The sequence below is a fragment of the Boleophthalmus pectinirostris genome, unplaced genomic scaffold (assembly GCF_026225935.1).
Source record: "Boleophthalmus pectinirostris isolate CB_2022bp ecotype Guang Dong unplaced genomic scaffold, ASM2622593v1 HiC_scaffold_13, whole genome shotgun sequence".
NCBI lineage: Eukaryota > Metazoa > Chordata > Actinopteri > Gobiiformes > Gobiidae > Boleophthalmus > Boleophthalmus pectinirostris.
The window spans coordinates 15,143,570-15,169,382 of NW_026571036.1; the positions used below are offsets into that span (position 1 = coordinate 15,143,570).

Consider the following 25,813-nt stretch of genomic DNA (forward strand, 5'->3'; position numbering starts at 1 on the left):
TTTAAATGTATAAAAATAAATTATATATTTCTTTGTTTTAAACAAAAGTAGAATCTATTATCGGTTTAGTAGTGAATTTAAAAATAAAACAACTATTAAAAAAAACGTCAATTTGCTACTTAAAATGACATCAGTTCCGCTTCCTTTGGCGCAGTTTTTTTTCATTGCTAGCGCGCGCTCTTCAAAACACATAGAAGAAACGCGGGTTGAAAACAGGATAATAGCCCGTATTCAGGATAATCTTCTGATTAAAGATTTATAACGTCTAACGGTAAGAGTACTATCCTTCACTTTAGACGAACTAACATCTAAGACACTTTGGTTAAGTACGGGGTTTGTATTTTTTGCGTTATATGCCGCTGTTACGCTAACACCTGTTCGTTGTGTCTCGTCGGGAATTACAAAACTGCATCTTTCATCGCAGTGGAGCTGATCATAAAAAGAAGAAATATTAGTTGAACGTCCAAAAGAGGACAGCAATAACCACTGCGTTTGTTCCTCTGTAAAGATGTGTGCTGGTATATGAGTACCATAGATTTATTTCATAAACTTTACATCCCGCCATTTGCCTGTTACTAAACTTTTGTTGCTCGCAACAATATTGTGTGAACAACTGCCTTCCTTTCTTCCTGAACAGTAAATGCTTTTTGCTTATGCATTTGACTTATGGAATTGATCTCTACCATATATTGTATTACATGCATCAAACATACCATATATTTGCAGGTTTGTCAGAAATGATGCCACTGACCAGGAAGAGAAAGCTCTCCTCTCAGGATTCTGACAGGTGAGACTTGAAGTCCTGATAAATCTTTTCTTTGTCAGAGTACCTTTGTACTTCATATTAAAGTCTGTGTTTCTGTCAGTCATCCTGCCAAAAAGGGCATGAATAAGATGTCTCCAGTCAAGAGAAGGTCTCCCAGGAAGCCTGCCAGGTCTCCTAAAAAGAGGAACCCATCAGTGGAATGCACAGAAAAGGAGAACTGTCCATCACCACATAAATCCCCACAGAGATTACCAGGTAGAGATGGACAATGAACTCTGTTTAGGCAATTATTATTAGTATTACTAAACATTCAACAATAATTTAGTAAAATAGCTATATATGCTGAATTAAGACTTTCATTCTGTTTCCTTGTCAGCATCACCAGCTAAATCTCCCCGCAAAACATCTCCATTTAAACCTAAGGTGATTTCAAGCTCATTCTACAGCAAACACAAGACAGTCTATCTCACACCACTGGAGAGGAAGAAAGTTAAAGAATCTTTGCCCTCTCCTCCACCTCTGCCTTCCTCTCCATCATCTGAGGGTAAAAAGACTGTCACAGTCATCAAGAAGGACACTAAAGGAGGCAAGAAGATCAAAAAATTGCCCACAGATTCTAAGAATAACGTCAAAAATGGAATTAAGCGATTTGCAACTTCAACAAATGCTGTCAAGGTTTCCACACTTAACAACAAGTATGTTTTTAAGTGCATCATTATTTCCAAAATTCCTAAAAATCCCAGTATCTTAATATTTCTCATGACTAAATGCAGTTAACAGAAATCTCAGAAATGTTAAATTAATTGACCATATTATTGTATTTGCTAGCTACAGCGCCAAAGCACCTGTGCCACCAGAGACAAAGAAAGGGATCACTTTTACTTTCAGCAATGGAAAGCCCAAACCCAAACTCTTTGTTGGAGCTGCGTTCTTTGGTACTGGAAAGAAACCAACATCAATGTACAAGAAATCTGCCCCTAAGTCCTCAAATGGGCCCAAGAAAAACAAGACATCTGCACCCGCACCACCACTTAAGACCGAGAAACCACAGCCTCCACCTACTCTGGAAACACAGCAAGAGGTGTGTAAATCATCGTAGGCATCAATAGTGAGCTTATTATACTTTTACATTTTTAAATATTTTTCCAGATGACTGAGAAATTACCACACAAGACAGAGACTGAGGCAAACTCCAAACAACTGAGAAAGTTTGATCCTTTAGACTGGGTTGATTCAGTTGATGAAATCGTGGACTTTTCAACTCTAACACCTGAAAGGTAAGAACCCATAACAGTCATGCATTAACCATAACTGCATCACCATCCTGTTAACCCATATTTTTTAGGCCCTCCAAAGAGAAATTTAGTGTCCCCAAAGAACTGTCCGTCGTGCTGTTGAGGAGCCCAGAGGCAGAATCTCAGGCACTGTCTCTCTTCAAATCCCAGGTAAGTACCCATAGAGGCTCTACAATAGTGCAGACAGTGTTAGATGGGTGAAACTGATTACAACTGTATTGTATCGTTCTTAATGACTGGTGTTTTTTCCTCAGGAGGAGTCGATGGCAGATGTTAGCTCAGAGTCTGTATTTGACCTCAGTGACATAAACCCCATGAACGGTGAGTCAAGCCCAGCCAAAGGTTTGCCAAAGTACACTTTACTTTGTTAATTAGAAGAAACTTTTTGTGTGTGAGCATTATTAAGATATTTCCTCTTTAATTTTCATCAATGTTGTAGGCGTGTATCCCATATTTGGATCTGCCTCCAAAAAGTAAGCACTTATGTTGGAAAAATATATGTAATAGAGTTTAACAAAAAACAATTAAATCACTCACAATCTCTTAAATGCACAAACAGGTCGAAGGTGGCAGCTTTGAGATCTCCTCTGTCCTGCAGTACCCCCTCTGGTCCAGTCTTGACACTGCAGTCCATTGCAGTGACTAAGGAGAGGGCCCTGAGGAAGAGGAAAGACAAGCAGGATGAAGATCAGCTCATTATTGTAAGTTTATCACCAAACTACGTGGAAAATAAAAAATGCAACTTGATCTGTTTTTAGATGCTTACTTTCATTTTTGGTACATCAGGATGCAGGTCAAAAGCAGTTTGGTGCTACCAGCTGCAGCTCTTGTGGGATGGTGTACAGCGCAGACAATCCAGAGGACAACTTCCAGCACACCCAGTTTCATCAGAGATTCCTTGATGCCATCAGATATGTGGTAATATTTTCTGTTGGATTTCTTTTGGCCCATGCTTTTATGGTTGCAAGTTAAGAACTATACCTCTCTCTACAACAAGGTGTATATATACATTGTGTGTCTCGATTTTCAGGGCTGGAAAAAGGAGCGTGTAGTGGCAGAATTCTGGGATGGAAAAATCATTTTGGTGATGCCTGATGATCCGAAATATGCCGTCAAAAAAGTAATTGTCATATCTTTTTATTCTATACAAACATATTTATAAATATTAAAATTGTATCTGTCATTTCAGGCAGAGGAAGTGCGTCAGGTAGCGGACAATGAATTGGGTTTCCAGCAAGTGTCGCTGTCCAGACCAGCTCAGGCCAAGACCTACCTCTTCATCAACTCTGAGAAAATGGTTGTGGGGTGTCTAGTTGCAGAGCCAATTCGACAGGTATAAATATTACACTTGTAGTCCTCTTGTCCAGTGATATTTTGAGTGATATCACATTTGAATAATCTTGAATTGCACTGCATTCAAGGCTTGAGTGGTCAGAAAATTAAAATTTTCACCTACGTCCAATCTTCGTCCATTTCTTCCTAATTGCTACTATTCAAAGATTTCATACACATACAGGGTTCTGAAATGTCACGTTTTTCAACAATAAAAACGCGCACAGGTGAAGTCATTGGACCTGTTTCGAGCATTAGTAGTTTATAGATCAAATAATGTGGTTAACGATGAATTAAATGTAGAATACTCAGCAAAAATCCTAATGTTTTCCTGAAGGCATTTCGAGTGTTGGAGCAGCCGGATCAGGAGAAGGACATGACCAAAGATGACTTCATGGAGCGTCACAGAGCCTGGTGTTGCTCCACTGTTCCAGAGCAGGCCCTCTGTGGAATCAGCCGAATCTGGGTCTTCAGCCTAGCCCGGCGCCAAGGCATCGCTACTCGCATGCTGGACACTGTCAGGTAGCAGCACTACTAATAAGTCTTAGTTGGTAGCGTGGTCAATGTATTAGAATAATATTTCTACCAGCCCTTTTCTGTCAAGAGATTTAAATTTATGCCTGGTAATTTACTTTTTTCTTTTTCTTTTCTTGATTTTTAGGAGCACCTTCATGTACGGAAGTCACTTGACAAAAGAAGAGATTGCTTTTTCAGATCCAACACCAGATGGTAAACTGTTTGCGACAAAGTACTCCAACACACCAGCCTTCCTCGTCTACAACTTCATTTCTTAACTTTTGTTGAAACAACTTTCAGACTGAGTTAAAGGTACATGGATCTGCAAGGCTGATTAAAATCACCAATTCAATGTTCAGATTTGTACATTTAGTTCACTTGTTAATGTTAAACAGACCATTATGTTCAAGAGTAATATTTCAACGTTTTTGTCAAGTTTGGTTTATCAGTATTTATTCAGAGCTGCACTTTTCAGAATGTTTTGTGTATATAGCAGCAGTACATTTTGTTCAAATGTGTAAATATTTTAAGTACAATTGTTTCCTCTGTAGGCCAGGCCCTTTTTGAATGTTAGTCCAATAAAACAGTGTATTCCTTTCGGCCAAATCCTAAAAGAGCTGATTGGCAATCTTTTTTAGACCAACTTTACCAAAAGAATTTTTTTGTTTTTGTTTTAGCTGGCAGCAGACCTGTTTAAAAACACAATTGTGTGCTGCATCATATTGCTAATAAACCTATATTTTATGAATGTGTGCTAGTTTCTTGGGGAAAAACACATGTCCAATATGGTTACTCTAGTGTCAGTCACTAAACTGGCTTCTCTTCTCCTGTTATACAATAACTTATTGTAATCCTGTCATTCATAACACTTCAAGTACGAATGAAAATAGGATTATAACTAAAGTGGTTTTATTCAAGACAAGACAAAGTATAGCATTACTCAATTCATTTAATAAAATATGTTTCACTTAGATAAAATAGGATAAAGGGTTTCAGACATAAGGATTACTTCCAGATTTGAAAGATTTCAAAATTGTAATTGTATTCATAGATTTCAAGCAAATTATACAAAGACAGGAAGAGACTGAGCAAGATAGAAAATAGACAAAAAAATAAATTACATTTACATTAGATCAAGTAGATGGCTGTAGTTCAGTTCCAGGTCAGTCTATCACTATGACCTCAGGTTGTTGCTTATGACTTTTGTTGAGGAGGACGTTGCTCTCTAAGGCCTGGACAATCTGTGAGGCGGAGGGGCGTTTTTTAGGGTCCTCCTCAGTGCAGACGTAGAACAGCTCCACCATCCTCCTGTACGACGCACCCAGAGCCTCTGCATCCAGCGCAGGACGGGTCCCCAAGCGCTCGTAATATGAATCCTCGTCAAAACTCACCTCCTCTTCTGAGTCATCTGGGAAGAGGAAAAAGTTTTAAAATATAAAATTAGACTAAATTTATGTAGTACTGGATAAATGTACTGCAGTATTGCATATGATACTACTACAACTACTACTCTTAATTATCAAGACTTACAAAAACAGAAAAGAAACACAACAAATCAGGTAAAAGTAAAACTGAATCAGAGAATCAGAAGGCACTTAAAATTAATAAAAAAACAACAACAATTAAACATTTTTTGACTGATTTCCATTAGAATATTATCAAAAGACTAACTTTCGAATGGTAAAAATGTCCTCAAAATGGTGTATATAAACAGGAATTTGAAATAAATAACATTCTTCGCTCTATTGCAAATGACCTTCCCCAAAAAAAAGTTCTGTTAACCCTTAGTCCTACCTCCATCTTCCTCCTCTATTTGCTCCTCTTTGTCATCCAGCATCTCCAGGTGAGGCATGGACAGAGACATCATCTCCCACAGCGTCAGCCCGTACGCAAAAATGTCCGTCTTGTCAGAGATCTCTCCCCCCTCCATCACCTCCTTTGCGTTCCATGGCTCTGTGCCAATGTACTCCGCCTTTGGGTCTGACACTACAATGACATACAATTTATTTAATCTATTATGCAAATATGAGGGCATGTGATTACATTTAGAGAAGTGATAGGATTATCAATAAGTCTATAATAAAGCCGTTTGGAGACACACAACAAGGCCAGATTGAACCTGTCTGGACTACAGAGGAGGGATGGTGAATACTGTAGGTAGAAGGATGCTAAGATTAAAGCTAGCAACTAGAAGACTAATGCTACTATTCTTTCTCACCTTTCATGTTCTCATCCAGAAACAGAGATACACCCACATCACAGATCTTCACGGTCTCAAAGTCCCCTTTAATGACCACATTACAGGATTTCATGTCGCCATGTAGCAGCTTCTTTTCAGTGTGAAGATACTGTAAAACATTATTCCAGTTACTCTCAACATCTGATTTTGGGAGCCAGTTTTATTCCTGATCCCTAAATATTATAGAACAAAACGCATTTCTCTATAATTCCCCATAATTCCTACAGTCGTCCCATATTTTGATTAGTCAGGCTGGCGCCACCTAGTGTCTCCACTCAATTTCATTTCTCTCCAGCGACTAGGTGAGGAATCAGAATACACTAGACCATTCACAAACCCTGAAAGTGCGAGTTCGGGCACCAGTCAATCAACGAAGAGCCACACATTCTGTGTTGGCAACAATTCCCAGGAGGATTTAAAGCCGGAACAAAAAGAATGTTTGTTGAATTTTATCAAGGGGAAAGACGTTATGGCCCTTTTCCGAAGGGATTTGGGAAAAGCTTAATATAATAGTTAGCTCCGTTAGCTGTGCATTACATACATCAAGACCAAATAGCAGCGACTGGTTAAATGAAAAAAAGTACCTGCCTACTGTCGAGTGAATGAATCCTAATGGTGCGAGGTCAGACGGTTTCCACGAAGTAAAACCGGCTGATGAATCAGGCTATATTTTGATGACATACAGTGGAAAATCCAACCAACTAGAAAATCAAGACTTCAGATCCTGTTATAGCTGACATTTTGAAAACTTGTCACCATTCAAAACCATTTTTTTTTTACAGTGAATTATTAATTGCTACGAACAATAGTGTTAATTTTTTATCACTCTGAAACCCATGGATATACAGGCCCATGTTAGTTGTGAATCCCTTTATTTCCTGGTATAAAATCTGAATAGAAGCTTCTCATCGAAAACTGAAAATAAAATTAAGCTGACAGTGTTCATTATTGTTTACCTCCAGACCGCGAGCCACATGTAGCGCCACTTTTTCAATGTTAACTGCAGGAAAAGCCTTCAGACCCTCCTCTCTCCTCGTCTCAATCAGATCATTGAGTGACTGCTCTCCTCCATACTCCATGGCTAGACACTTGGATCCATCTTTAGCAGTGGCAACAGCACGAAAACCTAGACAACAATAAAAAAAGTCAATAAATAGTTGAAGTAATTGTATGTCCGAAAACCACTTCATTTCATAGCCAGATCTTTACACTACATGGAGTTTCTTCATTGAACCGATATTGACCTAATATGTAATACAAATTTACCAAAGTGTTTTCATGTCTGCTCTTACCAACAATATTAGGATGGTTAAGCTCCTTCAAGATCTTTGCCTCTTCATTGAGACGTTCCTGGTACAGTGCCACCTGCTTAGATGCACATTTACTATTGACCTTCTTCACAGCCCAGGGCGACAGGTTCAGCTTTCCCATCCTGTTGTTGTTGGGACAAAGATACTGAACTGTAAATTTATATAATAACTAACTAGGGCTGCACAGTACTGGAAAAGATTTGAGATATAGCTGCTAAGTACTGCACTATTTACATTTTTGCTCTATTTTACATTTTACATTTTATACTTTTTGACACAATAATTTCAGTTATAATGAAACTAAAATGTGCATATCTTGATTTATTGTGAGAATTTGTCACAAAAAATAAACATGAACACAAAGAAAAATAAATTGAGGCTAATTTAGGACTTAAAAAGGAGAATAAAAACACAGAAAAACAATACATTTCTGTTGGTTGGAGAACCTTGGTGTTATTCTGATATTTAGTTTGTTGCAATATCAACTATTGCGTAGGCCAATTCTGCAATATCAGTACTTTTGTAATAACCCTAATAACAGCCAAATGTAACTTATCCTACCTGTCCAAAAGGTAAACATTGACCCCAGTGCCACAGCCCAGTTTCTTCATGAAGGGTGAGGCGGGGATCGTGACAGGAGTACCACTGCCACTGCTCCCAGAGCTCCTCACACGGATGTTCCTGGGGGTTTTGAAAGGGCTGTTGCTTCCCGGTCTGGCAGGAGAATCCATTCTACAAGAGGAAATACACACAAAAACAGTAAGGACAAATCTGAACACACGCTATAGTAGACACAATACAAGACAGTGTTAAACATTCATTTAGCTAGATTATGGTACTTATTTGCCAGTAACCTAAACTTACATTCTTACATGAGCAGGGTCGCCTCTCCACTGTAATTCATGATGTCATCTGCTTACTATTCAGGTAAGGCAATGACATCTCTGAAGACCCAAGTTTGTGAGTTTGTTCAATGACAGTGAAGTGGGGGACCCTCTACCAGAACGGATACATAGTGCAGCTTTAATAGAGTGACCAAACGTTCCTATTTACCCGGGACAGTCCCAGTTTTGAGCCCTGCATCCCCTGTCCCAGCAGATTTATCCAAAACCAGTGATTTGTCCAAGTTTTATACAAGAAATGTCCCAGGTGTCCCTATTTTTGACCAATTTGACACCTGCGAACAGTAAAGAGAGGCATACATTGTCATTGGTTTAGATATAATACTAAAAATCTGCTTAAAAACGACCAAAACACAATGAAAATGTGACTCTATGGGTGACATGTTAGTCATGAATGGTCTCTGCATTATAATTTTCCTTGATTACGCACTCGTTCCACAATTTTATGATTACCAACCACCAAAAAACCGGGAATGTCCCAGTTTTTTTTTTTTTTTTTAAAATACTGGTCACCCAGTATTTTAGTTGACGCCTTTACTTAACCTTTTATTAACTGCCGGTGTTGGATTACGTTGTTCTTTGGTTAAATCGCCACAGTCTATAAACCCAGACCACTACATATCGTCATAAGATGTATATTACCTGTTTTAGAGTTAGTTTTTATCCCACGTTTTAACAGCAACTGCACTCCTCCAGACCGCAGCGGCGAAGATTCAAACTGATCCACTATGGGAGCCGCAATGGACCATACAGAGCGAAAGTCGAAGGTAGAAAATGCACATGAACACACAGTATGTCACCAGCAGAGGGCAGTATAAACCACAACATTGAATTATGGATTTGTGAATGTAAATTTTCCTTACATGAATTAAATTAAGCATCATTTCATTTTTTTGGAGTTTCATATTGGGAATTCACAAGATGTTATGCAAATAGCTTATAACAATGTCGTTAGCCTAATTGCATAATTGCTTAAGTCTTTTTTTTTTTTTTTTTTTTTGCCCAAACTGTGACATCTGCCTAACTTTACTCTCCTACCACTGCTGCATCACCCTGCCTTATTGCCTATCAGAACGCTTGTTAGAGTCTAAAATCTCTGTCTGCCTTAGTCATCTCTATACAATATCAATAAAAATACCAATGTGTTTGCTCAAAAATGTGTTTTTTCTTGTTTTTTCGAAAACTTTCAAATATGACTTAGGCAACTATGCCATTAGGCAAACAATATCTAAATTACAGTTTTCAACCCTACCCATTTTTAAATCACGAGTAGATGAGTTGTGGGTGGAAACAGGTGGTTGGTGAAAACTGAGCATTCAAGCCTTGAATCCAGGGTTATACAGGATTACATATACATGCATGAATCAATCCAAATCCAAGTTTTGATGAGGAAATACTGTTATAATATACACCATTGAAGCATTAGTATAGGGCAGTACGTAATAAGTTGCATATTAAACTTCTACTCCTAACTTAAAAACAAATTTGTTTATTAGACCCTTACATGGAGTTAAGACCCCTGAGGATTTTTGGTAACCATCCTTCACATTCTATTATACAGAGTTAAGATCTTACTTTATGTCTTAAGTATTTTTACCACACGCTGATTACAACAGTAATAGCCTACTGTTTTTGATAAATGTGGAGACAGTGATAATTTAAAGCTGCTAAACCACAACATCCCCACTGACGTTAGACACATGTTGGTAATAGAATCCTGTTAGGTTTGCGGTATTTTCACTAGCTTTAACCCGTGTATGCCTTCATGTCATGTCTATTGCTTGGAGACTGAAGAATGTCCTTGCTGTGGAGAAGATGACCCAGACGTTGACCTGTATGATCCCAACTGTTTCATCTCCACAGACTGCAGATGGCCTCAGTCTAGGATCTTGCAGCTAAATAAATGGCCCATTGTGACCGAGAGGAATGTGCATTGATGAGTAGACACAGACGGAAATACAGTAACTATGGGTCTTTATAGCTCTTTCCCTAAAGACAAGTGACTTCATGTTAGCAGCCTTCATGGCACAAATTAGGGTTTGAATTGGGAGGGACAAGATAGTGCTTTGTAGCCTATCACAAACAGAGGAATATACTATATAGTCTGGTGATATGAAACATGTATACTGGATTACCATGTCTAATTACTTCTCATTACTTAACTGTAGTAACGCCTGTATGGTGGGATGTGGAGGAATACAATGAAGAGGTAAAGACAAATCAAAATCATGATTTTGTGGCAGTTTCTGATGATTGATCTGATTTGATCTTGACTGACACTAAAATCATCAGCTGTAAAGCCAATAGTCAACAAATATTACGAATAAGTTATAATTATAATTATTATCCATTATCTAGTCATACTTTATAGTGTGCACTTGTTATTTTAATGTCATTATGGGCACTGTGCCTTCAGTTACAGGCAGTTATATAAACAGCCTATTATTATCATTTTATTACATTGATATAATACATTACCACACACGATGCACTTTCACCATGATATTCCTGGATATATTCATATTGTAACAACTCCTGTATTAACTTTCACTGTATGTGTGTTAAATCTCCATTTCAAAGACATGGCTATGCACATTAAGCTAATCTTTCCTTGTAACTAACTAAATCCTTTAGCTCCACCTTGAAACTGGATCTAAGTCAGGTCAGGACATAAGTGAAAACACACTGCCCTAAAACTTGGCCTTTGTGCAGAGCTGAGTGACTTTGTGCCAATCATCTGTGCATCCTGTGAACATGTGGAAGCATTCAGCTCATGTATAATCAGACTGCAGCTCTGAGCGTCCAACCACACTTACAGTGTTTTTCAGTGAGCTGCACCTCAGTTACACCTGCCATGTCACAGCCCACAGAGCTTTAAAGATCACTGTAATAACGGCACCAAAAACAACACACTGCGCCTGTTTAAACAAAGCTGTATTTTATTATTTCAGTGCATATACAACTCTTAAGTGGAAAAGTTTAACATGTTAAAATAAAAGAGTCTTGTGTATTGAATCTGAATTTCTCAGACTCAAATGGTGGCTCTGGACAATGTTTTGGAGAGGTAAATAATGTTTTACAATACATAAAATGGTAGACGTTGTCCTAAAATACATAAGCCTTGTCCTTAATTATGTATAGAGAAAAAACAGCTGATATCAAGTAAATTAGAACATTTCTGACACAGTTTATTATACAAAAAGTTTTAACTGGATGAGACTGAAAGTGCAATGAAAAAAGGAAACAATAATACCGTATCAGTAACATATGATTCTATTACTGTGAAACTGGTTTATGTTTAAAACTTTGAATGAAATACTGCAACAGCCACACACTAAAAGGTGAAGCTTAACTCTATACTGGCATTGCACACTGCCCTTGTGTCTTTGGGCAGGGCACTTAAATCCCCTTGTCTGTGTGATTGTAGGGCTGAATCCTCGTTTGGTAGTGGTCAGGTCATAACCGCAGAATAGCTGCCACATCTCTGCTCACCACCAGCTGAAGAGGAACACTGTGAAGACTGACATTTTATTGAACTGTCAGAACAGAATTGTCAGAACAGAAAAACAAACAAAACAAAGAACAAAAAAGAGACATACTATTTCTTTGCAAAATTAACAAATGAAAAAACAAAACTGACTTCTCTACAAAGTTTGTTATGTTACATGGCCAGAACAAATGTCAAACAGCCCTTTACATAAAAACAACTATCTTCCAAAATAAGGCATGAGACTGCATGTTGTGAACTATTTGACCTCTGTGACCAACACTGGTGCAGGTCAAAACACAGTCTCCAACCAATGAGTGGGCTCCGTCTCACCCTGATGAGAAGTGAAAGGCCTCGTCTGAACGTCAGTCAAAACACATTCAGCTGTACTGAGAGGCCAAACAGGATGTGACGCCCGTATAAGGAGCTTTGAAGTGCAGCCATTTTCAACATGTGAGAACAATTATGATTATGCTGAGCTGGATCAAGTTAGTCCTTATGCAGAATATTTTGTAGAATGTGTGGTTTAGTAATCAATCATTGCTATTTTGGACCGAGATTTGAAAAACACATCAACCTCATGTATTGCTATAGAAACTTGTATGATTCCTTCCCTTTTAAGGCTATTTTATTACAAGTATATTTTCGAAAAGCATTGAGGTAGAGAACACATTTGTCTGCATAGTTGCGAGCAATAAATCAACTCAACAAATATCTTTTTTTATGTGGAACAATTGAATTTTAAGTCCTATAAAGCTGAATGCGTAAATGCAATTAAAATGTAATGGTCTAGACATATTAAAACATGTTCTAATGTACCTTTTTCAGAAGAGTACAAAAGAGGTATCTCTTCTATTGGCGTTGGATCAGGGACACTTGCCAATTGCCATAAATGCATGTTATATGAAAGTTTACACTATTAAACAGTAGTAATTTTTATGTGTATATATATATATATATATATTATATGTGCCACTGCAATCCTTTGGACAGTGGCACAAGTTCATGCATAATTTTAAGAGTGTCCCTTTGGCAGTGAATGGGCAAAATATTTGTGCTGTTTACTTATCAAATTATAATTTTATATTTAGTGCAAAAGGACACAATCTCAGCTGCTAAAATGTGTATGGTGTTACATAAACTTTACCTGACCAGTCAGTGCCACACGCTTTGACAAAGTTTTACAAAGATGAGCTATATCCTGTCTTCCTGATTCCAGAAGGTGTGATTGACAGGTTGATAAACCAATCAGAGAGATGAATGGTCCATTCAGATGAAAACAAAAATGGTGGCTTAGGAGGGGAAAAAACCCCACAGAGGACTGAGAAACACCATGGATTTCTGTAGAATCAACAATCAAAGCACCAAACTTTTATATAAAACATAAACTGAGATAAGTTCCGAGAGGAGGTGTCTTCTGCATTTGAGAGACACATGATACACATTAGCGGCACATTTGGATGGGAGTTTTTACGAGCTCTTTGGTCTGATTCCAGATCCTTCTGGATTTGAACAGAATGTAGAAGGGACTGGCTGGTCAGACAAACATAAAGGAATGTTTTATACCGGCATAATGCACATATGGCACTACTGCAGTCTTGAAAGAAACATGAGGGGTTAAAGATACAGTACTTGGGAATTGTGAGGCAGGGTGTATTTTTTTGCATATTTGTCTCCATACGGTCCACATTCTACTGTTTAGGATATATAAAAGAGATTTCTGATCCAAAAGAGTTCCCTTTCTGCGACTTGAGGTCACATAGAGAAATTGTTATGATTAACTATTATGGCTAATTATCTAAATACTGTAATGGTATCAAAATACAACATGTGGCATTATGTGGTCAACTGTACTCAATGAAAAGCAAAAAGTAAGTGCTAAAATGTGAGATCCTTTTGACCAGCAAATGCATATATTAGCTTTTATGAAGTATTTTAAAAAGTGGCACGTGGTGGTGTGTTAAGCAAAGCCCTTCATAATAAACATATTGTGAACAACAACTGCCCTTTCAATCGGCCAGTCCTTCATAGATTTCAGTCTTTCTTTTTCAACATGGATCCAAATGTCCAACAGCACGGTCCACACAAGTCCCCAAGAGTCTCCAACCAGGTCCAATCACCAACCACAACATCTCAACGGGGGCTATGCTGCAATCCTCATGAGAAGTCTTATCTGTCTCCTTTCTTTTTCCCGGGCTTCCTACAAAATGGCCGACCTGGAAGTGGTGCAGCTTCCAAAACAAAGGCACATTTGATTTGTCTGTTTGTCAGATTTGGAGTCTCTTTGTGTGTCCTCAGATGATACAGGTGACCCCAGCGTCCTCCACGTGCCCACAGTTGGTCTTGCCCCATCCGGAGAACTCACACTGGTGGATGGTGTCTTCAGCCCCGGTGCAGGCCAGGTCGTCCATCCAGATGAGCCCAGCGCCTGCATAAGGACATGGGAAGCAAGGATTAATGAGAAGGTACTACAGACTTCATATATAAACATAGAAATACATATTACAATTAAACAAGTGATGTCATGATACTAACATTTACTAACAACTCGATTTTGATACTTTGATGCCTATAGATCGACTGATATTAGTTTTTCCATGACTGATTGTTTAGAGTCCAGAGAAACCGATGGCCAGTAAGCTCTAATTATATTTTTTGGCTGAAAAGTGGGGCAGATTTTCATTATTTTCCCCAAATTATGTCATTTAAATTTACTATACACTTAATCCAAGACCTATGTTATTAGGTTCTTTTTTCAGACATTTCAAGCGTTTGGGATACTGGGATACTGTCCTGAGGAAGTCGGACTGCAGATGGCGCTGTCATCCCGCCTCCTTCGGTAGGAAGACAGCGCCAAAACCTGTTTAAATCAGCTGACCAGACACGTCACAGTAACATCAAGTGACCACTCTGAGGAAGAGCACTAGTGAGCAGTTGAAATGTCAGGTATGAAAACAAATGCTTGGCCCAAAAAAAAAACCTAATATCATAAATTATCGGAAGACCAAACAAACCTCATTGGACTACTCCAAGACCTGTTTTACTGCAAACATTTAAGAAAGCAGTGTAGTCACGTTTTGTGCAATTAAGACTTTGTGTGTACTCTTTAGGCAGCAGTTTAGCCAAAACAAAATATCGGCCTGTAAGGGCCGATAGCCTACAAAATGCAAATATCGGCCCTCTCTCCATTATAATGGCCTTGTACTAGTTCTGTTATTTTTTGTCCTATTTATGTTTCTTGATACTTACAGTTTGGATTTTAGTATTGAGTATCATTATTTGACATCCCTAAAATAAAAATTTTCATTATATCTACAAGAGGAACAATATATATTTTTACATTGAATACCTCTGCATACTGACATATAAGCTGTCCAAAATAAATGATTTACGGTTGTGATTTTGGCCAAGAAAAACATAGAATATAGACAATTTGAAATGAATTCAGCTTGACCACTATCTGTCCAACATTATTCCAAAATCAAATTGCTCATCAGATAATATTAGATCTGATTATAAAAAGGCAGAATCCAGATGGTAACAGAAACAGAAACACTGGCTCATATCGCATAAACTCTAGTTCCTGTTTTGTCTTTTCAGAGGCTTCACAAAGCCCCAGTACATTTATCAACAGTTTATAGAGTCCGACAGCTGTGAGGACATCCAGGGAAGAGCACTCAGCTGTGTTGGTATAATAGTAACCTGAGAGGTGCCAAGTCTTGTAAAATAAGACGAAGTTGTCAAATTTATAAGCATCCGGTTTCCAGTCGAAACACTATGTAAACTATCACAGTTGTCCGGTATATTTTACAGCTGTTCTGCGAGATGTTTCGGTACCGGTGAGAAAAAGTAATGTATCCAAATCCCCCGCTGTTAACTAGACAGTAACGTGATATAAGGGCTGTGTCTGGACGTGCATCATGGGAGAATAAATGATAACTTCACATCATTATGAACACTTGAGAAACTCTTTGGCTTCCATGCACCACCAGGACTCCATCAAGACAAATTTGCAACAAAACTAAACTTGGAAGCAGTCTCTATGTTGTTTAGAGCAGTTTTTCCCACGGTCATGCACAGACCTTGAGATTGGATGCCAAATACGACTGTTACCATGGAAACCGGCCATGTTTTTTGTCAGCAATGCAAATCCACTGCCATAAACAACCTGAGAAACTGCTGAGTCACTACAACACATTTATCTAATATCTGAAAACTTTTTAATCTAGGATAAACGTAGTATTTAACATCTTAAAATCTCCATTGGTTTAAAGGTGCATTGTGTAACGTTTCTGGTGGAGGGTCAGTCGAATGCTTTTTTTCCCCTGGAGATCTTATTGCTTTGCAACACTATTGAGTTATTGAGCAACATTTTGAGGAACCATTCAAAAGATATAATATTTTAATTTGAATTCGTACCATATTTTTCAGACTATATGTTGCACTTTTTTCATGGTTTGGGTGGTCCTGCGACTTATACTCTGGTGCGACTTATATATTAAAACTTTCACATTGACAGCCACAAGAGGGCGCTCTAGGCTTGTGTGTCACTATCTGCTACTCCTATTACTCCTGTACCACTGTCACGTGGCTCTGCTGCACATGTCTCCTGCACCATTACATCTGAAACACTGAAAATTTTTAATTTAAGTGACTTGAGTGACAACTGAAACCATCCTGTTGGGATTCAGAATGCCCAGAATACTTCTAACTGGAACTGATGCTGAGTCTGAAAACAGCTACACAGAAGAGGAAGCAGTGCTCCATTTACCCCTGGAGGTTGTGGAGTTGTTCAAAAGTGACAAAGAGAATGAAGAATTTAATGGATTTAGTGATTTGGAGTGAGATGGAGAGTTTGGTAAGCTTGTTCTCTTCTGTTATTTATTGTTGTTATCTGGATAATGGTTCATATGTGACGTTAACAGTCTGTTGTTCTCTGTTCAATTGTTTTTACCATAACTTGCCTTTCAAGATAAAATGTCAGCCCCTGGTCTCTGATTTTATAAAATAAATTTCCCCCATAAAGTGTGACTTATAGTCCGGTGCAACTTACATATGTTTTTCTCTTCTTCATTACACATCTTTTGGCTGGTGCAACTTTTACTCCAGAGCGGCTTATAGTCAGAAAAATAGGGTAATTGCTTTGGTGGCAGTGATCATTTTTAATCACTCTGAAACCCATATACAGGAAAAGTGACTGAGCACGTAAAAGGCAGGCACATGTAGTCATAATGTTTTACCTCATGTAGAAATAAACTGAACTAATTTAATGTGAAAGTCATCAATTTCCTTTTTGGGCTAATGTTGCCTAATCCACTGTAGGCTGATCTTTGGCGCTGAGAGGGGTGAGTCAGGGGGTGTACACAGGGGAGAGCGCACGTGGCTCTTTGTTTTTATTATGGAGGCCAGCTGTTCCCAGTGCAGTTCTACTCCAGTGCTCTTTAAAAAGGTTTACTCTGCTCTAGCACATTTACTACATTAGGCCCAGGGCCAAACGCACAGATAGAGGGACAATAAATTTTGTTTTTGAATCAGTTGAGTCATCAGGATGAGTTTTTACGATATCGCAAAGAGGTCTGAGTTTTTGCATGTTTATGTGGATGTCATTGGTATTTCTGTTATTTTAAGAATTGTAAACTGCTAACACGACAACTGTTGAGCCCCATAATTAACTAATAAATGTTGTTTAGAGACAAATTTATAGACAATTTAAAAGTACACTATGTAACTTTTTTGTTGGAGGATCTGCCACCTGCCTGTCTTCATGGAAATGTTATTGCTTTGTCTGCAATAATCCACAGTATGGCATTGACCTTATCTATCCATGAAGACAATCGGGACACGACTAAGCCAAGATACCAGTTACCAGATACTACCAGAAATAAAAACACACATTAGCAAATAAATCTTAGACAGCTACTGTGTCAAAAATTAAACATCTCTATGGAGACAAGCATAGTGGGATGTAACAATAACTGCAATATTGTGATATTGTATCGTCAAAGTTCTCACAATAATATCGTGGACCATTACAATATATCGAATTACAAGTCTCTTTACTTAAATTAAGAGCTATGGTGCAGCAATAACTAAAAAAGACAGAGGGAACTACATAGACCGTGATTCTTTGCTCCATTTCAGTGTAGACTACAAGAAGAAATAACAGTTCTAAGCACTTTTAAGTCTTAGTTATTTGAATTAAATATCATATCGTATTGGATATCGTTACACCCCTATGGACCCCGTATCAGAAAAGTTACATAGTGCACCTTTAATTTCTTGACAGTTGAAGCCTGATACATTTGCCTTCGAACTTATCACCAACCAATCCAAATTGCAGTCTGCTATATTTTAAATCAAAAACAGTGAAACAATGAGACCCTATACTTCATCTGTACTCCATCTTACCACAACAGAGCAGAAAAACAACTGCAAGTAAAGTAAAGTTTATTTATTCAACCTTCAGTACGTCAATACTTTTTTTAACATTAATTTGGCAATATGTCTTGCCTGGTGGTTGAAATACAATTGAAAAATGAGTGTTTTCTCAAAGAGCAATTTAACCTTTAATCACTTCTATACACAATATCATATTACTGATACTGAATTAAAATACTTTTGCCCTGGATTTTGTCTGCAGGCATTTTCTGGTCTCACATCTCACTCTCACTGATGCCTTACATTTTCTGATTGTGAGGTCAAAATATCTGCCGCACTATTGTTTACGTTCATGGTAGAATGCATCTCACCTTTGCACTGTATTTTAGCTGTCTTCTGTGACATGTTTCAGACCTGCTTTTTTTTTTTTTCTGGAAAACCTGCGGTCAACCCAGAGGAGTCCTACATGATGATGATTAGTCATGGTTTAGTTAAGCCCTCGGTACAGGATAGACTCAAGAGGCCCCAGGTTTCCAAAACATTTGCTGCAATTGGTTACAGCCTCAACCAACTTCATAATAAATGTGCACATGTTATAATTTATGTAACCCAGGAAAAATTTGGGGGATTTTTAAAGTTTACTGAAAGCCAGATAATGGTAATAGAATAAGGAAATTCAATAGGAGGTCATACTGTTGCAATTTGATTCTGGGCAATATTACAGTTGCCTCAAAAGTCTGATAAGAGATTTTTACCGTGCTCTATATTTGAGTACCGTTTTTGACAACTGATAAGCAAGAGTGAGAAGTTATCTTCAAGACTGTTTTTATCCTGGGTTTGGACAGATACAATAACTACCATCTCATTACTGCTTGCATGTGGTTAACAGATTTACAGTTACTTTCTTTGTGTTACTTTGACTTCATAATCATTACAATTTGTTTATCACACAGAATAGGCTGTAAAACTTCCAAAACTGGTTCCTGCTTTGACACCACACCTAGGCTTGTCACGATAACAAATTTTGAAGCATGATATTTTGCTACAGAGAAATGTAATGATAAATGATAATACTTTTTCTGTGAAAAAAAAAAAGACCAAAAGACAAAGCTCTTGATTTACCAGACAATCTACGATCCTCCCCTCACTGATGGTCATGAGCCTTGGGTAATGACAGAAAGAGCAAGATCGCGGATACAAGCCGTCGAAATGAGTTTCCTCCACAGGGTGGCTGGGCGCACCCTTAAAGATAGGGTGACAAGCTCAGTCACACGGGCGGAGCTCGGAGTAGAACTGCTGCTCCTCCACGTTGAGAGGAGCAGCGAGGAGGTGTTCCGGGCATGTCCCACTGGGAGGAGGCCCCGGGTAAGACCCAGGACACACTGGAGGGACTATGTCTCTCGGCTGGCCTGGGAACACCCTGGGGTCCCTCCGGAGGAGCTGGAGGAAGTGTTCAGGGTGAAGAAAGTCTGGGAGTCCCTACTTAGACTGCTGCCCCTGTGACCCAGCCCCAGATAAGCAAAAGAAAATGGATGGATAGATAATACTGAAACAATTTTATGACTCTGACACAATAACAATAAAGCAAGATAATCCCAGTGAACTTTAAAAAAATATCAGTATAATTTAAATGCATGAAATAAATAGCAGAATGAAGAAACAATTGGACAGAGAAATGACTTATTCAACCCTCTAGATCTAAAATCTTATCGCATACAATTAAAACAACAAAAACCTCCCCATTAATGCAAATAAATTGTACACACGATAAACGTTGAGCACAAGAACATGTTGTTCCAGCTATCATATATTGAGTGATATAGTAATTATCGATACAGGCCTAACCACACGAGTTGTCATATTGTCATTGCTTTTGTTATTTTCAGTTAAATCCGTCCGTTTTTATGGCCATATTGTGGTATTGTGATATCTTTCCAGAGTTGAAGTGTATGACCGCACAATTGGACAAAAACTGAATGATGTCAAACTACAAAATAAAACATAAAAGATGGATAGGACCTCCGAGGCTGTGTCCTGACGAGTTTTGGCATAAGCTACTTTCACAATAAAAGCACAATATGAACCCGTGGGGAGATTTAAGATCCTGGTTAAGCCACAGCAGCTGACAGGAGAAAGTGCAGAGCTTGTAAAACAGAAATGCTTCCATCAGTGAGTTTTGGTGAAGACGCACTGAGCACAAGCACTTTTTCACTCTGCTCATATTAAGAAACCGAGATGTTTTTTTCTCACAGTTTAAACTCTGACCTCTCAAGACTAAGGAGTCATTATCATCAGATCTGCAGAGGTCATCAAGTCCAAGGTTCGAAAACAGAAGTGTCATCAAATACAGTGTCCTGGGGGAAGTTGACAAAATTGGCTTTCACAGTCAAAAGCTCCATAGATCAGCACGCTAACATGTAGGGTCATGCTGTATGGCAAAACATACAAACAAACAAAAAAATCTAATTGTGAGCTTGATCTTGAGCTGCTATTTTGCTAAAATTGTGAAACTGTCTTATTTTGACTCAACAATTTTCTCTGAGTGACAGGTGGGTTTTGCCATTTACAATGTTTCTGAGGAAGCAGCTGACTTTATTTACCTCTTCACAGCAACATAAAGATACTAAATGTATGTGAATTGTGATCAAATCCAAGAAAATTCAGTTTTTCATAATAGATCATGTACTCCTACTTCATGCTGTAATTCGTACTACCACAACGGCATCTGTTCTTGGGCAAGACACCATAAAACTTTCTATAAGACTGAGGCCATAGGAGCAGAATGGCAACCATGTCTCTGCCTCAAAGCTGGTACGGGCAGTAAAAAGCTTATCTCCATCCAATCACTGTGAATGGGACTGAGGAGTAAAGTATAAAATGTAAAATATACAGTACCAATAATAATACATTCACATTTTGTTGCAAGTGTTTTTCCTGTTTTGAAAAATTTGGATGAACATAAAAGTCTTCCAAGGTGACAGTTTTGATTATGTTGGCAAAATGCTTGCCTAATGATCACGTCTCCACAGCAACAGTGTCAACAACCAGCATCTGTGCACCAGATCATACGTTCACTTGGCAACATTTGTATAGCTGTTCAAATCACTGTTTACTTCCAAGCTGACAAAGCAAAACAAATTCTGTGATAATTTGTGCTTTTTCCACCACCAGAGTGCTCCTTAAATCCATCCAGATAGTTTGATGACATTCAAATTTGTTCTGCTTTTATGGTGAATAGTAAAATGTTATCACCAAAGATATGGACTTGTCCTTGCTACTTTCTTCTGTCCAGGATTTTTCCGAAGAACATCATCACTTCCTAATGTAGAAAACTTACCATGAAACAGTTTTTCCAACAATTCTGCTCTGTAAAGTACATTTCACATCCTGTCATCCCGTTTGAACAGCTTCCAGAAACTTTAGCCACTAGAACTGACAATGAGATCTACAAGCCACAAACTTCAACAAATATGCACCATTGTAATTTTGTTTTCATGGTCAGTTTAATGCAAAGTTAATTAAATAGAAATAGAAAGCTGTTAATCTGATTTGAGTATTTAATTTGTGAATTCAGCCTGGAAGACATAACTTTGCTCCCTCACCACTTGTCTAAACTCCTCCTCAGCTCCTCAGTCTTCATCACCTCACTCCAAATACTCCTTGCCACCGCTTGCCGCACCTTTTCAGGGCCCAGTCTGATCAATTTAAAGCTCCAATGCAGACGCACGGGCACTTTGGTTTTTGTTGTGCTCCACCTCCTCCCCAGCACCCCCCCAGCTTCTCAACATTTCGTCATCCTTTGATCGTCCCCTTCACTCTTCCTGCATATTTACAAGTACATGTTTTTCTTTTGCATTATCTTGTCCCTTTAATAAATAAATACAAATACTGTCCTCATCCTCTCATTGTTTCATTCACTCCCCATGGGCCTCACCTCTACCACCTCCAGTGTCCAGGCCCCGGATGAAAGACCTCTCCTAAATGTCGTCTAATCAGCCACGCCCTTCATCGTAATGTCTCCTGCCTTAGCACCAAAGATAAATCACCCAATAAAGCTACAAATAATTTCTCTTTGTGTCTGAGTCTCTCCAGGTTGAATTTATATTTAGTCTATTCCCAGTCTAGTACCTTGTCCGAAGCGTCCAGTCTTGTGCACCTCCGCTGCTCCCCTGTGTCCTAACATGCGGCAGACCACGTCCCCGTCCTTCTTGTCCCACATGTCGTCACACACCGTGCCCCAGCGCTGCTCATGGAACACCTCCACCCGGCCCTCGTGTGGCCCCGACCCGTTCACAAGCCGCACAAGGGTCTCCTCCACTGGAAAACACAGAACATGGATAATCAATATTATATAAAATATTCGAGAGACAGATTTGTTGATTAGTAAAGGAACTGTACAATCAAAAACAGAGCCTTAACCTGTAGATAGATACAAGTTTTTCAGCAAATTAACTGATTAATGATTGGCTTCAGGCGCTGGGTTTTAGAGGATTCAGATCAGAGAGAGTCGTTTTAGGTTTAACTGGATTTCAGCATTGAAACTGGCAACCCAAATGAGAGACTTGCGTGAGGATCATTCTGCTTTCTGACTGGATAATAGTCCTGAGAACCAAAACACAGAATTGGAAGACAAACAGCTTGGCCATCATGTCCAGTGTGTTTGTAATTAAGAATAAATCATTACAGTAAAATAAGTAAAAACTGTACTTGACTTCACCATGTCTGTCTCGTTTCTATGGACACAGTTTGATTTGTTTATAGATTTTAAATTGCAATCTTAATACAATACAGTTTCTTTTTTTTTTTTTTCATTTTGTATACAGCATCCCAAGTTTTGAATGCTGCAAAATTGAACTTGGTAGGTGAAAAAACACAAAAATAAAGCATTAATCCTCATCAGCATATTTCACAAAACCTATCATCTTTTGCCAAAAATGCTCAAATATTCATCTGTTTTGTGTTGGCATGGCTCAAAGTCACGCGTCTTTCAATAAAACAATATGAAAACACATGGTGGAACAAAGAGAGTTTGATGAGATTCGACATAAACCACAACAAAAAAGCTGATTTTCTTTCTAGTGAAGTTTTAATAAAAATGTGTTTTTGTGTCCCCACATCACACTGCATCATGCCCTGTAAAGTAAATTTCCATTGATCTTTAATTTATTTGCTGGAGTTTGCCACCTGTTTCCATGGAGATGTTACTGCTTTGCCGAGAATGTTCCACAGGATGGCATTTAACTTATTTATTTCCATGAAGAGAAACAAATAATGCCACCAAGCCAAGTGACAGGTCAGATCTGTGAAGAGGCAACCTCACTCAAGGTAGGAATTTTGAACAATAAAAATAACTGTGATACAACACAAGACAAACAAGTTTGATACTGTAATAATGTAAAATGTTCCAGGCAAGGAAATAACATCTCTATTCGGGATGTACACTGGCTGGCAAGTGCAAAACACTTTTACATTTCACAACACATATTAACAAGTTTGAAAATAAAATTACATTTAAAATACACATTTACATCTTAAAAACAAATTCCAAGTTTCATAAAACACATGAATGAACAAGGAAGTGTTTGACAGAAAGGGAATGTCCTAAAAAGTGGAAATGACGAATGACCATAACATTTGTTTTGCTCAGGAGTAGTTCACTAATGCTAGTCATTGTTCTCCTTTAAGCTTTCATCTTTCTTACTTTAATAGTTGTGGATAAATTCTTCATGGAAGAATGTTTATTCTTTGTTGTACCTTGTTGGTTGAAGATTTGATGATGGGGCAGATTTATGAAGCTGATGCAAAATACATTTTGCCATAGAAAACCATTAACTGGAAGTTACGTTTACCCTACGTTGCTGCACTTTCGACCGTTATGAAAAAGGTCTATGTGTTTCGGGGTTTTATATTTGTGTTTTTTAAATTTGCCTCTACGCTTCTACAACTGTGTCGAGTTTTGTAAATTTATTTGCTAATTTGCAAATGTGTTTTATGAAACGTAAATTTGTTTTCAAGATGTAAATGTATATTTTAAATGTAATTTTGTTTTCATACTTGTTCATGTAGAAGTGTTTTGCAGTTGCCAGCCAATGTAGGGACGTAGCAATAACTGAAATATCGTGACATTGTATCGTCAAATGTCTCACAATAGTATCGTGGGCCATCACAATATATTTCGAATTACAAGTTTCTTTCCTTAAATTCCTTAAATGTTATGGTGCAGCAACAGCTTAAAAACAGACAGAACTACGTAGACCATAATCCTTTGCTGTTTTAGTCCAGTCTACATGATAAAACAACTGTTATTAAGCACGTTTAAATTCTAATAATTTGGATTATGACAAGAAAAGTAGCATATTCACAATTTTGTTAAAAAATATCACAATAAATATCGTGAAATCGTGAATGCATATCATGAAAATATCATATTGAGAGATTTTGGATATTGTTACATCCCTACTCTCCATAAGCACATGACAACAAAACCAAAACAGCTACATAGTGTGTCAGTTTTTTACATGTTACTTTTGAATTTCCGTGCTGTCATACATTTTATTATTCTGAACCATTGCCAGATAGAGCCAAAAATACCAACTTCCACCACAAGACGTCAGTATTGGGTATATCTGTAGCTTATCTCTGTCAATGTAGCTATATATGTGCAGCAGCTGCGTCAATATCAAACATGTCTTATACTTCACAGTGGCAACACAAATGTCCAGACGCTCTTAAATGCACCATGGAGTGAATCCAGACACGTAACCACCATGGGATATTAGTCTCATCAGACCATCATAAATTCACGTTTGTAGGTCTTCCCTTTCACTAGCTCATCGTGATTTAAGACTTAGCACAACATTACGCTACACGTCTGTAAAAAGTATGTCATTACAACCACATACATTGCGTTTCCCACAATCCTACACTGATTATCTAAATGAAATATTTTAAGTTTTGGTAGAGGTCAGGGTTACGCGCTGTTTTGTCAGTTCGTACATTTTCTGGCACTAATGAAAGTCTCTGGGGATGTAAAGGAGAAGTCCACATGTATAAGCTCCAGACTTAATCAAAAACCTAAAACACGTGTGTCCCTGTAACATGAACTGTAAAGGGCAAAAAATGGACAACATGATAAAGAAGTTGGGGGGTATTCGTACGGGAGGTAGTGTTTTGTAATGGTAGTAACTTTGAAAACTGTGATCAAAATAACCAAAGCTAGTAATGATATAAAAGTACTGTATATATGTGGTACTTTGTGACTGTTGCGTGTCTACTAGTTACCCGCTTTAACCTATTTTTATTGTTAGAAAGGGGTCATTTTAAGACAGAAACACAGAATCAAAAGGTTGTGAAAAGGTGATTGATAGTGGCCCATTCATGTAAGGTCAAGACATCTTACAACAATCATAGAGTTCCTCCCCAACAAAAAAAGGGGGTAATGTACAGTAGATGCTACACTTTTCTCTTGGATTATACTTTCTTTACTTCTAGGGTTGTGCAATTAAACAAACATAATAATAATTACTAATAAACTGTCAATAACATACTTAGTTTTTTTTTGACTGAGTCCTTGTATTGCAAGTCTCAA

General features: G+C 38.1%; 3 protein-coding genes across 5 annotated transcripts in view; 1 reads left to right on the top strand and 2 right to left on the bottom strand.

Annotated features, from left to right (window-relative positions):
* Positions 1–137: 137 nt before the first annotated feature.
* On the top strand, positions 138–4,657 carry esco2 (establishment of sister chromatid cohesion N-acetyltransferase 2). Of its 2 annotated transcripts, none has more exons than XM_055149406.1 (15): positions 138–271; positions 727–787; positions 867–1,021; positions 1,143–1,461; positions 1,595–1,847; positions 1,916–2,043; positions 2,112–2,211; positions 2,316–2,403; positions 2,501–2,534; positions 2,621–2,762; positions 2,848–2,979; positions 3,092–3,181; positions 3,251–3,394; positions 3,731–3,915; positions 4,055–4,657. In XM_055149406.1, exons 2-15 carry the CDS (start codon positions 738–740, stop codon positions 4,185–4,187), a joined length of 1,953 nt encoding a protein of 650 aa, XP_055005381.1. In that variant the 5' UTR covers positions 138–271; positions 727–737; the 3' UTR covers positions 4,188–4,657. The 2 variants fall into 2 exon arrangements, with proteins under 2 accessions (XP_055005381.1, XP_020774310.2); XM_020918651.2 differs by having other exon boundaries at positions 2,316–2,382.
* Positions 4,658–4,840: 183 nt separating this feature from the next.
* Positions 4,841–9,095, bottom strand: pbk (PDZ binding kinase). The gene is made up of 7 exons (XM_055149453.1): positions 9,003–9,095; positions 8,020–8,190; positions 7,441–7,580; positions 7,105–7,274; positions 6,128–6,257; positions 5,704–5,895; positions 4,841–5,317 (listed from the first exon to the last, which is right to left on the bottom strand). The coding sequence occupies exons 2-7, from the start codon at positions 8,187–8,189 to the stop codon at positions 5,073–5,075; spliced, it is 1,047 nt and encodes a 348-aa protein (XP_055005428.1). The 5' UTR covers position 8,190; positions 9,003–9,095; the 3' UTR covers positions 4,841–5,072.
* Positions 9,096–11,285: 2,190 nt separating this feature from the next.
* The window catches only part of scara5 (scavenger receptor class A, member 5 (putative)), a 77,872-nt gene continuing 63,344 nt past the window's right edge, over positions 11,286–25,813 (bottom strand). For both annotated transcript variants that reach the window (XM_055149805.1, XM_020918218.2), the window contains exons 11-12: positions 22,354–22,542; positions 11,286–14,275 (exon numbers count right to left, since the gene is read on the bottom strand). In XM_055149805.1, the coding sequence (XP_055005780.1) occupies positions 14,142–14,275; positions 22,354–22,542 (323 nt within the window). In that variant the 3' untranslated portion in view covers positions 11,286–14,141. The remainder of the gene's footprint in view (positions 14,276–22,353; positions 22,543–25,813) is intronic.

Coding starts and splice junctions, on each gene's coding strand:
- pbk (XM_055149453.1), bottom strand. CDS start 8,189: ATGGATTCTCCTGCCAGACCGGGAAGCAACAGCCCTTTCAAAACCCCC. Junction 7,275..7,440: donor TAACCATCCTAATATTGTTG/GTAAGAGCAGAC, acceptor ATTGTTGTCTAG/GTTTTCGTGCTGTTGCCACT. Junction 5,318..5,703: donor AATAGAGGAGGAAGATGGAG/GTAGGACTAAGG, acceptor TCCTCTTCCCAG/ATGACTCAGAAGAGGAGGTG.
- esco2 (XM_055149406.1), top strand. CDS start 738: ATGATGCCACTGACCAGGAAGAGAAAGCTCTCCTCTCAGGATTCTGAC. Junction 1,022..1,142: donor ATCCCCACAGAGATTACCAG/GTAGAGATGGAC, acceptor TTTCCTTGTCAG/CATCACCAGCTAAATCTCCC. Junction 2,763..2,847: donor ATGAAGATCAGCTCATTATT/GTAAGTTTATCA, acceptor TTGGTACATCAG/GATGCAGGTCAAAAGCAGTT.